General features: G+C 43.0%; 1 protein-coding gene across 2 annotated transcripts in view; it reads left to right on the top strand.

The window, feature by feature from the left end:
• Positions 1 to 9,933, top strand: part of stk24b (serine/threonine kinase 24b (STE20 homolog, yeast)) — a 52,706-nt gene extending 42,773 nt beyond the window's left edge. For both annotated transcript variants that reach the window (XM_034177011.1, XM_034177019.1), the window contains exons 8-11: positions 8,115 to 8,238; positions 8,594 to 8,662; positions 8,756 to 8,892; positions 9,780 to 9,933. In XM_034177011.1, coding sequence (XP_034032902.1) covers positions 8,115 to 8,238; positions 8,594 to 8,662; positions 8,756 to 8,892; positions 9,780 to 9,816 — 367 coding nt within the window. In that variant the 3' untranslated portion in view covers positions 9,817 to 9,933. The remainder of the gene's footprint in view (positions 1 to 8,114; positions 8,239 to 8,593; positions 8,663 to 8,755; positions 8,893 to 9,779) is intronic.
• The last annotated feature ends 5,949 nt before the right edge of the window (positions 9,934 to 15,882 follow it).

Here is a 15,882-nt window from a genome sequence, read left to right on the forward strand (position 1 = left end):
CACAAAGACAAGATATTTAATGTTCAAACTGATAAACTATTGTTTTTGTGCAAATATTTGCTCATTTTTAAATGGATGCCTGCAGCACGTTTCAAAAAAGCTGGGGTGTGTTACATCACCTTTCCTTCTAACAACACTCAATAAGCATTTGGGAACTGAGGACACTAATTGTTGAAGCTTTGTAGGTGGAATTCTTTACCATTCTTGCTTGATGTACGACTTAAGTTGTTCAACAGTCTGGGGTCTCCGTTGTCGTATTTTGTGCTTCATAATGCGCCACACATTTTCAATGAACAACAGGTCTCGACTGCAGACAGGCCAGTCTAGTACCCACACTCTTTTACTACGAAGCCACGCTGTTGTAACACGTGCAGAATGTGGCTTGGCATTGTCTTGCTGAAATAAGCAGGGTCGTCCCTGAAAAAGACGTTGCTTGGATGGCAGCATGTGTTGCTCCAAAACCTGAATGTACCTTTCAGCATTGATGGTGCCATCACAGATGTGTAAGTTGCCCATGGACACTAACACACCCCCATACCATCACAGATGCTGGCTTTTGAACTTTGTGCTGGTAACAATCTGGATGGTCTTTTTCCTCTTTTGTCCAGAGGACACGACATCCATGATTTCCAAAAACAATTTGAAATGTAGAGTCATCAGACCACAGCACACTTTTCCACTTTGCGTCTGTCCATTTCAAATGAGCTCGGGCCCAGAGAAGGCGGTGGCATTTCTGGATGTTGTTGATGTATGGCTTTCACTTTGCATGGTAGAGTTTTAACTTGCACTTGTAGATGTAGCGACAAACTGTGTTAACCGACGATGGTTTTCTGAAGTGTTCCTGAGCCCGCGCAGTAAGATCCTTTAAACAGTAATGTCAGTTTTAATGCAGTGCTGCCTGAGGGATCAAAGGTCACGGGCATTCAGTGTTGGGTTTTCGGCCTTGCTGCTTACGTGTAGAAAGTTCTCCAGATTCTCTGAATCCTCTGATTTTCACACAGTTGTTTACAAAGTGATGATCCTAGCCCCATCTTTGCTTGTGAACGGCTGAGCCTTTTGGGGATGTTCCTTTTATACCCAATCATGACACTCATCTAGGTGTTCACTTAGGTGTTCTTTGAGCATTCATCAACTTTCCCAGTCTTTTGTTGCCCTGTCCCAACTTTTTTGAAACGTGTTGCAGGCATCCATTTCAAAATGAGTAAATATTTGCACAAAAACAAAAGTTTATCAGTTTGAACATTAAATATCTTGTCTTTGTGGTGTATTCAATTGAATATAGGTTGAAGAGGATTTGCAAATCATTGTATTCTGTTTTTATTTCCATTTTACACAACGTTCCAACTTCATTGGAATTGGGGTTGTATATTGTGGCAAGCTGCGTGGAAGAACGAGCCAGAGCTTTTGTCTTTATGCACCCTACCGGCTGCCCCAAAGAACTGTTTACTTTTCACACACAACACCACAGATGGCGGAAAACATCAAACATAAGGCACTTTTCACTAATGGTGACAACATAACTGACTCGTTGTGTTTCAATTTGGTTAAGCCTGGGTCCCACCGAATAATGAAGGATGAAGAAGGAGCCACGCATGGGCTTGTCAGCGATTATTCAAAGAATAACCCACGTTTTCATCTATCATGTATCCGCTATGAATGTGCCTCTATGTGCCTCTCTGTACCCCACATGTGCCACGTAGCAGCCTCTAGTGAGCCACGACCGACCTGTTATTAGATCCTCGAATGGCTCGCATCAGCCACACTAAGCTACGTGGTCCAAACCTCCACCCCTCCCACATCTGGTCCCTTTAAAGTGTGGGTTTTCAATTCACAGATTCACAGCAGCATTTAAAGATGTCACATTTTTTTAAATGCAGTCCAAAAATAAACGCTCTAGTACAGTCCCGCGATTGTGCACTGTGCACCAGGCTGCTGTCCACCTGTATTGCACCAGACCAGCTAGAACCGAACCACGGGTTCCTGGAGAGCTGCCTCTGTGGTCCTCGCTGGCTCTGCGGCTCGCTGGCTTTATTTCTTCTGCGGCTTAAACACACACACCATAATCGCACTATAAACTTTGTGTTCATCTGTTTATTCTGCAAAATTGTTCTTTTGCGCGCGCGCCACTGTTCCATTTGTGCACAGCCGCCTCTGTGCTCAGTCTCACTGGCTTAAAATCCATCCGTGGCTTGCTGGCTTTATTTTTTCCCTGACTTTAAACAGTCATTTTTACACTGTGATCACTTTTAATTTTGTGTTCGTCCGTTTATTTCTGCAAAAGCACTGTTTTGCGCGCAGTGCCATTCTGCATACAGAATGAGGTGACTGCTTTCTTATATACACCTGTGGATCATTTTTTATATATATATATATATATATATATACACTCAACAAAAATATAAACGCAACACTTTTGGTTTTGCTCCCATTTTGTATGAAATGAACTCAAAGATCTAAAACTTTTTCCACATACACAATACCACCATTTCCCTCAAATATTGTTCACAAACCAGTCTAAATCTGTGACAGTGAGCACTTCTCCTTTGCTGAGATAATCCATCCCACCTCACAGGTGTGCCATATCAACATGCTGATTAGACACCATGATTAGTGCACAGGTGTGCCTTAGACTGTCCACAATAAAAGGCCACTCTGAAAGGTGCAGTTTTATCACACAGCACAATGCCACAGATGTTGCAAGATTTGAGGGAGCGTGCAATTGGCATGCTGACAGCAGGAATGTCAACCAGAGCTGTTGCTCGTGTATTGAATGTTCATTTCTCTACCATAAGCCGTCTCCAAAGGCGTTTCAGAGAATTTGGCAGTACATCCAACCAGCCTCACAACCGCAGACCACGTGTAACCACACCAGCCCAGGACCTCCACATCCAGCATGTTCACCTCCAAGATCATCTGAGACCAGCCACTCGGACAGCTTCTGAAACAATCGATTTGCATAACCAAAGAATTTCTGCACAGACTGTCAGAAACCGTCTCAGGGAAGCTCATCTGCATGCTCATCGTCCTCATCGGGGTCTCGACCTGACTCCAGTTCGTTGTCGTAACCGACTTGAGTGGGCAAATGCTCACATTCACTGCTGTTTGGCACGTTGGAGAGGTGTTCTCTTCACGGATGAATCCCGGTTCACACTGTTCAGGGCAGATGGCAGACAGCGTGTGTGGCGTCGTGTGGGTGAGCGGTTTTCTGATGTCAATGTTGTGGATCAAGTGGCCCATGGTGGCGGTGGGGTTATGGTATGTGCAGGCGTCTGTTATGGATGAAGAACACAGGTGCATTTTATTGATGGCATTTTGAATGCACAGAGATACCGTGACGAGATCCTGAGGCCCATTGTTGTGCCATACATCCAAGAACATCACCTCATGTTGCAGCAGGACAATGCACGGCCCCATGTTGCAAGGATCTGTACACAATTCTTGGAAGCTGAAAATGTCCCAGTTCTTGCATGGCCGGCATACTCACTGGACGTGTCACCCATTGAGCATGTTTGGGATGCTCTGGACCGGCGTATACGACAGCGTGTACCAGTTCCTGCCAATATCCAGCAACTTCGCACAGCCATTGAAGAGGAGTGGACCAACATTCCACAGGCCACAATTGACAACCTGATCAACTCTATGCGAAGGAGATGTGTTGCACTGCATGATGCAAATGGTGGTCACACCAGATACTGACTGGTACCCCCCCCCCCAATAAAACAAAACTGCACCTTTCAGAGTGGTCTTTTATTGTGGGCAGTCTAAGGCACACCTGTGCACTAATCATGGTGTCTAATCAGCATCTTGATATGGCACACCTGTGAGGTGGGATGGATTATCTCAGCAAAGGAGAAGTGCTCACTATCACAGATTTAGACTGGTTTGTAAACAATATTTGAGGGAAATGGTGATATTGTGTATGTGGAAAAAGTTTTAGATCTTTGAGTTCATGTCATGCAAAACCAAAAGTGTTGCGTTTATATTTTTGTTGTGTGTGTGTGTGTGTATATATATATATATATATATATATATATATATATATATATATATATATATATATATATATATACACATATATATATATATATATATATATATATATATATATATATATATATATATATACCGTATTTTCCGGACTATAAGTCGCACCGGAGTATAAGTCGCACCAGCCACTTTATCCATTATAAAGAAAAATAAACCATAAATAAGGTCCACTGGACTATAAGTCCCATGGACATACAGGTATGTTAACATGAAAAGTTCAGATGATAATATTGTGACGGCTACCGTTTTCGGATGCATATTTCACCAGTCGCAACTTGTAATCTGCAGAGAATGATTTTCTTTTTGGTGGCATTTTTTTCGGGCCTTCTCCGTTGTCTTGTTATGTTATCAGTAACGTTAAAATTTTTATTTTTCTATGGTAGTCAGAAGTCGCAGGAACAGTTACACAAGCCTTGAGTGCCCTCTCGTGAGCTGCATTTTACCTACGGATATGTTTGTATTTTGCGGACCACATTGCGAGCCGAACCATGCAGCGCCTACCTGCGCAGCTCATGACCACCCAGCGGTGTCGATCCAGCTCCTTCCAAGTGGAGACGCTAATCCTCCGCCGTCGCTCAGTGCTCCCATGCAGCTCTCAGCGTCAACTCTGCTCACAGTGATATCCAAGGGTTGAAGCTGTCTTGTTAGCCGTCCCGGAATAAACACCATGTTCGTCTGCTTCAAACGCTTTTCACAATCATCAACGCCAGCTCCTTCCAAGTGCACACGCTAATCCTCCGCCGTCGCTCACCCAATGCTCCCACGCAGCTCTCAGCGTCAACTTAAACACTCTGCTCACATTGATATCCAAGGGTTGAAGCTGTTCTGTTCGCCAAGCCGGAATAACAGCAAGCACCGAGTTCGTCAGCTTCACACGCTGTGGGTGAGGTGAGGAATACGCATCCAAAGTTCTGTTCTCTGATTGGTTATCGCGACCAGCGTGAACTATAGGATGGCCGTCATACTACAGTGCCCATGATGCATTGCATTTCCTTTTCTGGTGGCCATTTTAAAACATAGATCGACTCTGGCACGTAAAATTGTTTTGTTACAGTAAATTAATTGAGATCCTACCGGTATATTTTTCATTTATAGGTCGCACCCCCGGCCAAAACATGTAAAAAAGTGCGACTTATAGTCCGGAAAATACGGTATATATATATATATATATATATATATATATATATATATATATATATATATATACACATTTCTTTATTTCTTCCACAGCTTACAAGTCACCATGATACAACTTTTAACTTTGTGTTATGTCTTCAGAATCGGTCTTTTGCACGGTCTCCTCTTGTGTTGCCGCACAGCTCTGCTCTGCTATAGCAGTTTCACTGGAGTTATCTTCCATGGCTTTAAACACACATCCACTTTCACGCAGTCACCCAAATTTTACCTTTGTGTTCGTCAAATAGTTACTGAAAATTCACTCTTTTATGAGTTAGCGTTCTGCCTAAATGCTCGTTTGAAGCGTGATGATGAGTTACTGCCTCAGTGCGTCAGTGCGCACACACAGCTCATGTGATCCATTAACAAGATATTAAATCAACATACTTTTACATACAGCAGACATCAACATACAACCGACATACTTTTACTGCTAGGAACTGTTTTATCAAGCTATAAAAAACATTAAAAATAGTTACCTTAAGCTGTTCCACATGGAGCAGGAAAGAGAGGGAAAAAAGCGTCCAGATGAAACAGCCTTCTGTGATTCCAGAAGTGATTAGAGGTGTTTTCAGCATCCAAGGTTTGGCAGAAAATGATTAATCCGCTACAAAATAATTATTTTATATAGAGTCCAGCGCACAGAGCAGGTGGAATTGTCAGCGCAAGAGGGCAGCCGCTCCAAAAATAGCCTCTCAGGTCCTGCGAAGCTGCCAGGCGCGCCGATAATGGGCTTTTAGCAGACTCGTAAGCGCCACGCAAATGCCTCTAAGCCGTCGCAGTAACTCGTACACAAACTGCGCCATGCTGTTGCTGCTAAATTTTGAACTTCTTGAAATTAGCGCCACGCTCAGAGAGGAGCCTCATTAACTGAAGATAATGCCTCTTCATCCTTCATTATTCGGTGGGACCCAGGCTTAACAACGCTGATAAACCAACATGTACCACAATAATTTAAAAAACAAACAACAAAAAAAGTCCCATAATCCATTGCAGCACAACAATTCACAGGCCAGCAGTCGCTACAATAATATACGAGGTCTGTTAGAAAAGTATCCGACCTTCTTATTTTTTGCAACAACCTGATGGATTTGAATCACGTGTGCTTGCATGAGCCAACCTTGAACCTTTGTGCGCATGCATGAATTTTTTCACGCCTGTTGATTGCATCATTTTTTGGTAAGCAGCCTTTGTGTGAGGACATGTGTAGTGCGCTCGGCGGATTTTAATTTCAAGGAAAATGACGGAACGACTGGAGCAGTGCCGCATCAAATTTTGCCAGAAACTGGGCGACAGCCAGGTGGAAACCATTCAGAAGTTTCAGACGGCTTTCGGTGACGATCCTGTGGGCATCACACAGATTAAGGAGCGGTACAACCGGTTTAAAGACGTCCGCACAACGGTGGAGAGCGAGCCGCGCTCCAGTCGGCCATCAACGTGCAGAAATGACCAGATCATTTCCAAAGTGAACGCTGTGGTGATGAGGGACCGTCATGTGACTGTCCGAGAAATTGCGGAAGAGGTGGACATCAGCACTTTTTCGGTACATTCCACTGTGAAAGAAGATTTGGCCATGAAAAGAGTGGCGGTGAAATTCATGCTGCTGCTGCTGACGGAGCAAAAGCGCCTCTCTGTTGAAGTCTCACAGGACATGCTGTGACATGCCCACCTCTTCCACAATTTCTCGGATAGTCACACGACTGAAAAGTCACCGAAAGCCATCTGAATCATCCGAATGGTTTCCACCTGGCTGTCGCCCAGTTTCTGGCAAAATTTGATGCAGCACTGCTCCAGTCGCCGTCTTTTTCCTTGAAATGAAAATCCGCCGAGTGCACAACACATGTCCTCACACAAAGGCTGCTTACTAGAAAATGATGCAATCGACAGGCGTGAAAAAGTTCAAGCATTCGCACGAAGGTTCAAGGTTTACTCATGCAAGCACACGTGATTCAAATCCATCAGGTTTTTGCAAAAAATAAAAAGGTCCAATACTTTTCTAACAGACCTCGTAAACTGCTAATGGAGCTGTGTTCACAAACGCAAAATAAATGCAGGAAAAATAAATAAATAAGAAATGAAATCCCAAACATGGTTATCGTCTTTATGAAAAGCAGTAAAACACAGTATTAATAGTCACATTTTATCTCTGTATCAACACAGGAACAGCTCACCCGTGTTGCGTTCAGTGCAACTGGTAAAATCTACACCTCATCCGTCACGTTGAGCTCTCAGAGCAGGACAGCACCGGTGTTCTGTCAAGATGAGCACCCATAGCATAAATAGACTGTCTGCTTTAAAGACAGCGTGTACATGCAAAGCTTTATTTTATTTAATTTTTTTAAGTGAAAGACCCTTATTGCTGTTTTTGTTTTTTTTTTTGTTTTTTTATGTAAAGACAAAACTTACATGGGTTTTCTTCTGTGGGGAAGCTCAACACGACAGATGAGGTGTATGTTCTAACAGTCTGCTGTCGCGAGCATCATCTACTTTACTGTGGTTTGGTGCTGGGGTGCAGGCATCACGGCAAAGGATGCCAGCAGACTAAATAAACTAGTCAAAAATTTACTCTGTTTGGCCTCCGTGTGGAAGGGGCGAGGCCACGCAACAGTGTACACACTCTTAATGACATGCTTGTCAACATCTACATCCTCTGCCTACCAGACAAATGGGTTCTGCTGATGGTGGAAATGCAAGCCAAGCCAGACTTCACCGTTCCAACCCATCCCATGCCATGCTGTACTAACCCGGACCGCTCTGTGGAAACGGGGCTGTCGGCGTGTGCTGGCTACATCCTCAAGATGTGACAGACACTTAACACTTGTTTAGTCGTCCTATCTAAAACTTTTACACTGTTTAGTTCCTAATATGACCTCTGTTATCTGTCCAATCAGAGAGCAGGATGGCCAGGCGTCGGGCGGGAATGACTTTGGCAATGATGACTGGATCTTCACCATTCGGGAGAAGGACCCCAAGAAGCTACAGAATGGGGAGGGACAGTCAGGTGTAACAGATCAGGTGACCCATAAGTGGGGTAAAGGCTTTAAAATGGAAGACGGAAGTCATCTGTTAGGATTCAATTTCCTTATTCAGTGGTGATGTTAACGTTTTCCTCGAGGTTGATCTTCTGTGTTCTACTTAGTGACATACTTCAGTCATTACACTTCTCTGTTGGAACGAATTGCTGTTTATAGTACAAATGAGGCACACTGTTGCACAAAAACTGTCCTAATAAGATGAGGTTTGATGGTATTTGGAGAAATATTTGAGCTGTATTGATTTCTTTTTTTTAATATTTATTTTATTTGTAAACTCACCTTGAGGTGAAACTGTCCTCTTTAATTTCCTAACATCTCGCATGTTCTTTTCACAGACAAAAGACATTCCAAAGAGGCCTTATTCACAGAGCCTGGCCACCGTCATCTCCCCTGCATTAGCTGAGGTAGCAACGTTTGCTCTGAATCCTGTAAACACAAATGAGGAAACATTTGGAAGGCCCAGAGTTAAAGAACTGTGTGTTTGTCATCACACCCAGCTGAAGGCGAGACAGGAGCAGGTGAATGGGAACCCTTTAGTCCTGGATGAACTGAGGGAGGCCATCCTGCTGGCTGAGGAGGCTTATCCCAGCATCTCTGATTCCCTGGTGACTCACATGGTCCACAGGCTCCAGAGGTAACCTTTCAATTCAAGAGCCAAATTTTGAAATGAAAATCATCTCATGGCTTCTGCCAAGGATGAAACAACATTATCTCCCATATTTGTTTGTGGGATTGTCAACAGAATTACTCAAAAACCGATGGAAATATTTTCGTGGAACATGGGCTAAAGAAGAAGCCAATACATTTTGTCCAGTTGTAAATGATTTGTGAACCTCACTTACATATGATGTGGGTTTTGGAATTAATATTTTTGAAGGGCTTGTTGCACCTTGGCAGAGGAATTGCACCCTTATGAGTGCTCTTCATGGATGGCCAGCCCTGGTCTGAAGATTCCAGTATATAGGAGAGTACTTATAGTAGCGTGTACTCAATCAAAGCCAAAATTCATTTTGTTCTTAATTTTGATATTTGATTGTTCCACCATGTTTTTTAACATTATGCAAAATACAAAACGTATTAAAAGTAATAATTGACAGCAGGGGTGGTGGCCAAGTGGTTAATGTGCTTGGTTTCAGTTCAGAAGGTTCCAGGTTCAAATCCCACCCCTGCCACATTTCTCCATGTAATGTGGAGTTGCGTTAGGAAGGGCATCCGGCGTAAAACCTGTGCCAATTCAACATGCAGATCCACCTTGGATTTGCTGTGGCGACCCCGAGTGCAAACAAGGGAGCAGCAGAAGGGACTTACTATTGGCAGTAAATAACAGGTAAAGCAGCATCATTGACATGAAGGCTTTACCAGTGTTGAGCTTTATTTTAGGATTGAGGTCATGTTGGTATTGTACGATGAGTTGATGTAGTAATGATTGTGACAGGCTTAGAGGTGTCCCTGCTGTCAGTTCTTTTTTGTGTGTGTAATGTTTGAACCTGGCAGTAAACGCACTCATCTTTTCATTCACAGTTTCGCCACAAGCCGGACGGCTTCCTCCTCCCCATAGCATCAGCACTCTGCTTCAGCACCAATATCCCAGGCTTCCTCTTCCCCAAAGCCTCCACCAGGTCAGAGTCGAGCCATTCACAACCAGCTGACCACATTTGACCATCTGTAGGGAAGGGCGGGTGGGGAGGGGTTGACCTTGGCCTGTAAAAATTGCTGCACTCCCGTGGAGGATAACTGAGAAACTGAAGAGACGATCATATGGGAATCAGAACCTGCTGATTCTGATGGGAGCTCGGTGTCTCGACCGCGATAGGGCAAGACTCCCCGAGCAACCCACCAGACAAAACGGCCAAGTTAGACTTACGGGCTCTGCGTACGCGCCGCTGCTCCAGCCTCACGCCACAACAGAGTCTGCACAAGGAATTGAACAGATGAAGAGCAGAAAAATCTCAAGACTTTAGTCCCCGCTTACTGCAGGCGTCACATTTTCCAGAGCCTCTGAAGCATGCTTGATGAACCTGCAGGGAAATCAGTATATAAGCGCAGCAGGTGGGTGGGTGCGCGCATGTGTGCTCTCGCGTCTGTTCCAAACTCCCTGCTTTGGCAAATTGCAGCATTCTTAATGAAACCTCAGGTAAAGTGCTTTAAGTGGACTTTGTCCTCTGAGGCAGTGGGTGGGGTTTGGGGGGGGGGGGGGGGGTTGTTATGCTGTACATGAGTACAAATTGTCACTGACGTCACAGGAAAAGAATCACTGTGTGCAAAATGGTTATGCGCATTTTGTAGATATTGGTAATGTTAAAAAAGAAAAGTAGTTATTTAAAAATTCAAAAGTTACTCCGACAGACAGAACTGAAAATGCCTTGCTTTTTGAGATGCATCTACATTGTGGCATTTCTTATTTCATTATGGATTTTTTTTTTTCCTTTCTTTCTTTATATCAGTGTTTTCTCTGAGAGTGACTGAGTTTCAATCAGTGACCCGACACAGTGAGGTAATTAAATACAATATTTACTCAGTTTCCAGGTGGAAGCTGTACTCGCGGGAAAACTACAACCTGTCAGTCACTTTGGTCAGATGTGTTGGTGGGGAGGAGCTCTGTTACCTTTTTAATTATCCTGTAACTTAGAGGACAGTTATGGCCAAAATGAACCTGCTGTGGACAAATGAATGCTGACGCGAAGTACATTTGTTTTCTTTCATTTGTAATTTCAGAATATTGTTACATAGAAAATAAAACTTGAGATTCTGAGAATCTGACCACTTTAGGCAATCTTGTTGTGACAAATGACCGCCAAATGGAACGGTGCAGATTAAAAAAAATGCCATTCTTTTGCTAACTTTATACTCACTTCCACACCACGCTAGAAGTGCCATGCCCTCTTAAACGCTTTCAACACAATTTTACAGTACAAGTTGCACCTTTTCTTTTCGTCTCCCTCTCTCTCTATTTTTTATTAGTTTTTTGCACTTTGAAAGTGTGTTCAGTATTTAAACGATCTGTACGAGGAGAAAGTTTGCTAATAGCCATGTTTTAGTGTGTGTGTGTATGTGTGTGTGTGTGTGTGTGTGTGTGTGTGTATATATATATATATGTATGTACATAGATACATACATATATATATAATTAAGAGTTCAAGAACTTACTACTGTGCTAATGCAGCAATAATGTTGAGGAGTTGCATCAAGACGCACTTATCAACACAGGGATTGAAAGAATTAACAAATATCTGATATTTTTATAACTGCGAAGCATTAAGTATGGAACTATGGAATGCTTTATGGATATGGGCACCTGCCTATGGCAAAAAAATAAATAAAAATACAGAAAACATGCTCCAGAAATAGCTACAAAATGTGTACACTTGGTCTCCTTTATCATAGCTGACAGTTTATAGTACTGTATATAATCTTTGCTTGTGTCATTTGAGAATTCCCAAGTTAAATGTAAGCTTTCAAAGTGACATGAGAAATAAAGATCTAATGCTCAGCTACGTGTTGTTTTATGGGGGTCGATCCAGAAATGTGTGATGAGCAGAGAACATTTATTGCATGTTAGTTGTTTTGGATATGAGTGAAATATCTGTTAGAAAGTAGAAACTTCATTACACCCACCACAAGTTGGGTTTTATACTTTGTTTTCGAAGAGTATCGATCAGGTTTCTGAGCAATTTGCCTTCCTTCAGTGTATTTCTTCAGAATGTTCTTTACCTCATCAAGCAAACATAACGTTTAATTTCTATTAAAATATCACCACATTCCTAACCTTAAGTAGCCCCGGCAGCTATGGTTCTGTGTGGCTTTAAGCTTTTATTTCTGCAGTTTTGTAAAACAGTTAAAGCTACAGTGTGGAGGATTTAGGGGTATTTACAGTACCCCCTTTTCTACTTTTTTTTTTTTTTTACTAATAGTCCAATTTCATAGCCTTAAGAGTGTGCATATCATGAATGCTTGGTCTTGTTGGATTTGTGAGAATCTACTGAATCTACTGGTACCTTGTTTCCCATGTAACAATAACAAATATACTCAAAACCTGGATTAATCTTTTTAGTCACATAGCACTACTATTATTCTGAACACTACTGTATTTGCAGAAATGGGATATGTCATTTATAACCATCTGTTCATTAGTGTGCATTTGCCTGAAATGCTGAATCAAAGTGCTTTCATGAGCTCAGAATGAGCCCATCATATCTACATGAGAGCAGCCCCCCTCATGGAGACTACACGTATCAGCATTGTGATGACACAGTAGCCCAAAAGGGACATACTTAGTGTTTGGCATTTTCCAGCGTGGTTGGAAGACTGAAGGGGAAAAAAAGTGGAATCATTGGTTAAGCCTGGGTCCCACCGAATAATGAAGGATGAAGAAGGAGCCACGCATGGGTGTGGAGTGATTATTTGAAGAATGACCCACGTTTTCATCTAACACGTATCCACAACTAAGGTGCCTCTCTGTACCCCGCACATGCCACGTAGAAGCCACGACTGACAGGTCATTAGAGCCTCAAATGGCTCGTATCACCCATGCCAAGCCATGTATGAGACACACAGTGCTGTGTAGCATGATGTTATCAAGCTATAAAAAACATTAAAAATAGTTACCTTAAGCTGTTCAAAATATATTCCACATAAAGCAGGATTTGGGGGGGGGGGGGGGGGGGGGGGGCGTCCAGATGAAACAGTCCTCTGTGATTCCAGAAGTGATTAGAGGTGTTTTCAGCATCCAAGGTTTGGCTACAAAAAAATTACTTAGATTATTTATATAGAGTCCAGCGCACAGAGCAGGTGGAATTGTGTGCGCAAGAGGAGAGCCGCTCCAAAAATAGCGCCTCAGGTCCTGCGTAACTGCCAGGCGCCAGGATAATGGGCTTTTAGCAGACTCGTAATCACCACGCAAATGCCTCTAAGCCGTCGCAGTAACTCATACACAAACTGCGCCACGCTGTTGTTGCTAAATTTTGAACTTCTTGAAATAAGCGCCACACTCAGAGAGGAGCCTCGTTAACTGAAGATAATGCCTCTAAGAACCACTCAGAGCCATGAAAACTATGAAACTACCACGATAGTTGAAGAAACCCTCTCATAGCAAAGAAAACATGCTGCGTGGCTCCTTCTTCATCCTTCATTATTCGGTGGGACCCAGGCTTTACTCCACTATACACTGTCTACTCGTTCAGGCCAACAAGTTCATTTTTGTGAAACGGAGGATTGTACTCGTACATATTGCTCATCTCAAGAGAAAAACATGAATTGCCATCGCCAAAGAAGCGAAACCATGACGGTGAACAGTTTCATGACTGGAGAAGGTGTAATGCAATTTGCAACTTCAACACCAGGTGACTGTATCCTCCATCCTATAGCTTTAAAGCCGCGGTCCCACCGAATAATGAAGGATGAAGGAGGAGCCACGCACCCTGTTTTTTTTTTTGTTTGTTTCGTGAGCTATCGTGGCAGTATAGTGGCTCAGAGTGGCTCTTACAGGCATTATCTTCAGTTAACGAGGCTCCTCTCTGAGCGTGGTGCTAATTTCAAGATGTTCAAAATTCAGCAACAACAGCGTGGTGCAGTTTGTGTTCGAGTTACTGCAATGGCTTAGAGGCATTTGCGTGGTGCTTACTAGTCTGCAAAAAGTCCATTATCCGTGCGCCTTCACAGGACCTGAGAGGCTATTTTTGGAATAGCTCTCCTCTTGCGCAAACAATTCCACCTGCTCTGTGCGCTGGACTCTATAGAAAATAATTATTTTGTAGTGGATTAATCATTTTCTGCCAAACCTTGGATGCTGAAAACACCTCTTCTAGAATCAGCTGACTTTCATCTGGACGCTTTTTTTTTTTCCTCTTTCCTGCTCCATGTGGAATGTATTTTGAACAACTTAAGGTAATTATTTTTAATGTTTTTTTATAGCTTGATAAAACAGTTCCTTGCTGTAAAAGTATGTCTGTATGTTGATGTCTGTTGTATGTAAAAGTATGTTGATTTAATATCTTGTTAATGGATCACATGAGCGCTGCTGTGTGTGCGCACTGAGGCAGGACCTGAGAGGCTATTTTTGGAGCGGCTCTCTTGCGCACACAATTCCACCTGCTCTGTGCGCTGGACTCTATATAAAATAATTATTTTGTAGCGGATTAATCATTTTCTGCCAAACCTTGGATGCTGAAAACACCTCTAATCACTTCTAGAATCAGAGGACTGTTTCATCTGGACGCTTTTTTTTTTTCCTCTCTTTCCTGCTCCATGTGGAATGTATTTTGAACAGCTTAAGGTAATTATTTTTAATGTTTTTTTTAATAGCTTGATAAAACAGTTCCTTGCTGTAAAAGTGTGTCTGTATGTTGATGTCTGTTGTATGTAAAAGTATGTTAATATCTTGTTAATGGATCACATGAGCTCCGCTGTGTGTGCGCACTGACGCAGTGACTCATCATCACACTTCAAACGAGCATTTAGGCAGAATGCCAGCTCACAAAAGAGTGATATTTCAGTCAATATTGGATGAACACAAAGTTAAAATTTGGGTGACTGCGTGAAAGTGGATGTGTGTTTAAAGCCATGGAAGATAACTCCAGTGGAGCAGCTAAGAGCAGGAGCTGTGCGGCAACACAGGTGGAGAGCGCGCAAAAGACCGATTTTGAAGACATAACACAAAGTTAAAAGTTGTATCATGATAACTTGTAAGCTGCGGAAGAAATAAAGAAATATATATATATATATTTTTTTTTTTTTTTGAAAATGATCCACAGGTGTATAACGGCCACCTCATTCTGTATGCAGTACGGCACCGCACGCAAAAGCACTTTTGCAGAAATAAACGGACAAACACAAAGTTAAAAGTGGAATCACGTTGTAAAAATTGTGTTTAAAGCCAAGGAAAAAATAAAGCCAGCAAGCCACGGATGGAAAGGAAGCCACTTAGAGCAGAGAGGCGGCTGTCCATGAAAGGACAACAGCAGCGCGCGCGCAAAAGAGCGATTTTGCAGAAATAAACGGACAAACATAAAGTTTTGTGTGTTTAAAGCACAGAAGAAAAGCCAGACAGCCGCGGAGCCAGCGAGAAGCACAGAGGCGGCTCTCCAGGAGCCCGTGGTTCGGGTCTAGCTGGTCTGGTGCATTACAGGTGGACAGCAGCCTGGTGCACAGCGCACAACTGCGGAACTGTGCTGGAGTGTCTATTTTTGGACTGCGTTAAAAAAAAAAAAAAAAAAGGGACATCTTTAAATGCTGCTGTGAATCTGTGAATTGAAAACCCACACTTTGGAGGGATCAGGTGTGGGAGGGCTGGAGGTTTGGACCAAACTCATGCCCAAACGTGCGCCAACATGGCGCTATCATGGCACTACGTGGATTAGTGTGGCTGATACCAGCCATTCGAGGCTGTAATGACAGGTCGGTCGTGGCTCACTAGAGGCTGCTACATGGCACATGTGGGGTAGAGGGGCAACTAGAGGCACCTTCATAGTGGATACGTGATAGATCAAAACGTGGGTCTTTCTTCGAATAATCACCCCACACCCATGCGTGGCTCCTTCAGCCTTCATTATTCGGTGGGACCGAGGGTTAACGCACACACACACACACACACACACACTGAGGAATTTGTAATCACTGGATTAACTAT

Source organism: Thalassophryne amazonica, chromosome 1 (genome assembly GCF_902500255.1).
Source record: "Thalassophryne amazonica chromosome 1, fThaAma1.1, whole genome shotgun sequence".
Taxonomy (NCBI): domain Eukaryota; kingdom Metazoa; phylum Chordata; class Actinopteri; order Batrachoidiformes; family Batrachoididae; genus Thalassophryne; species Thalassophryne amazonica.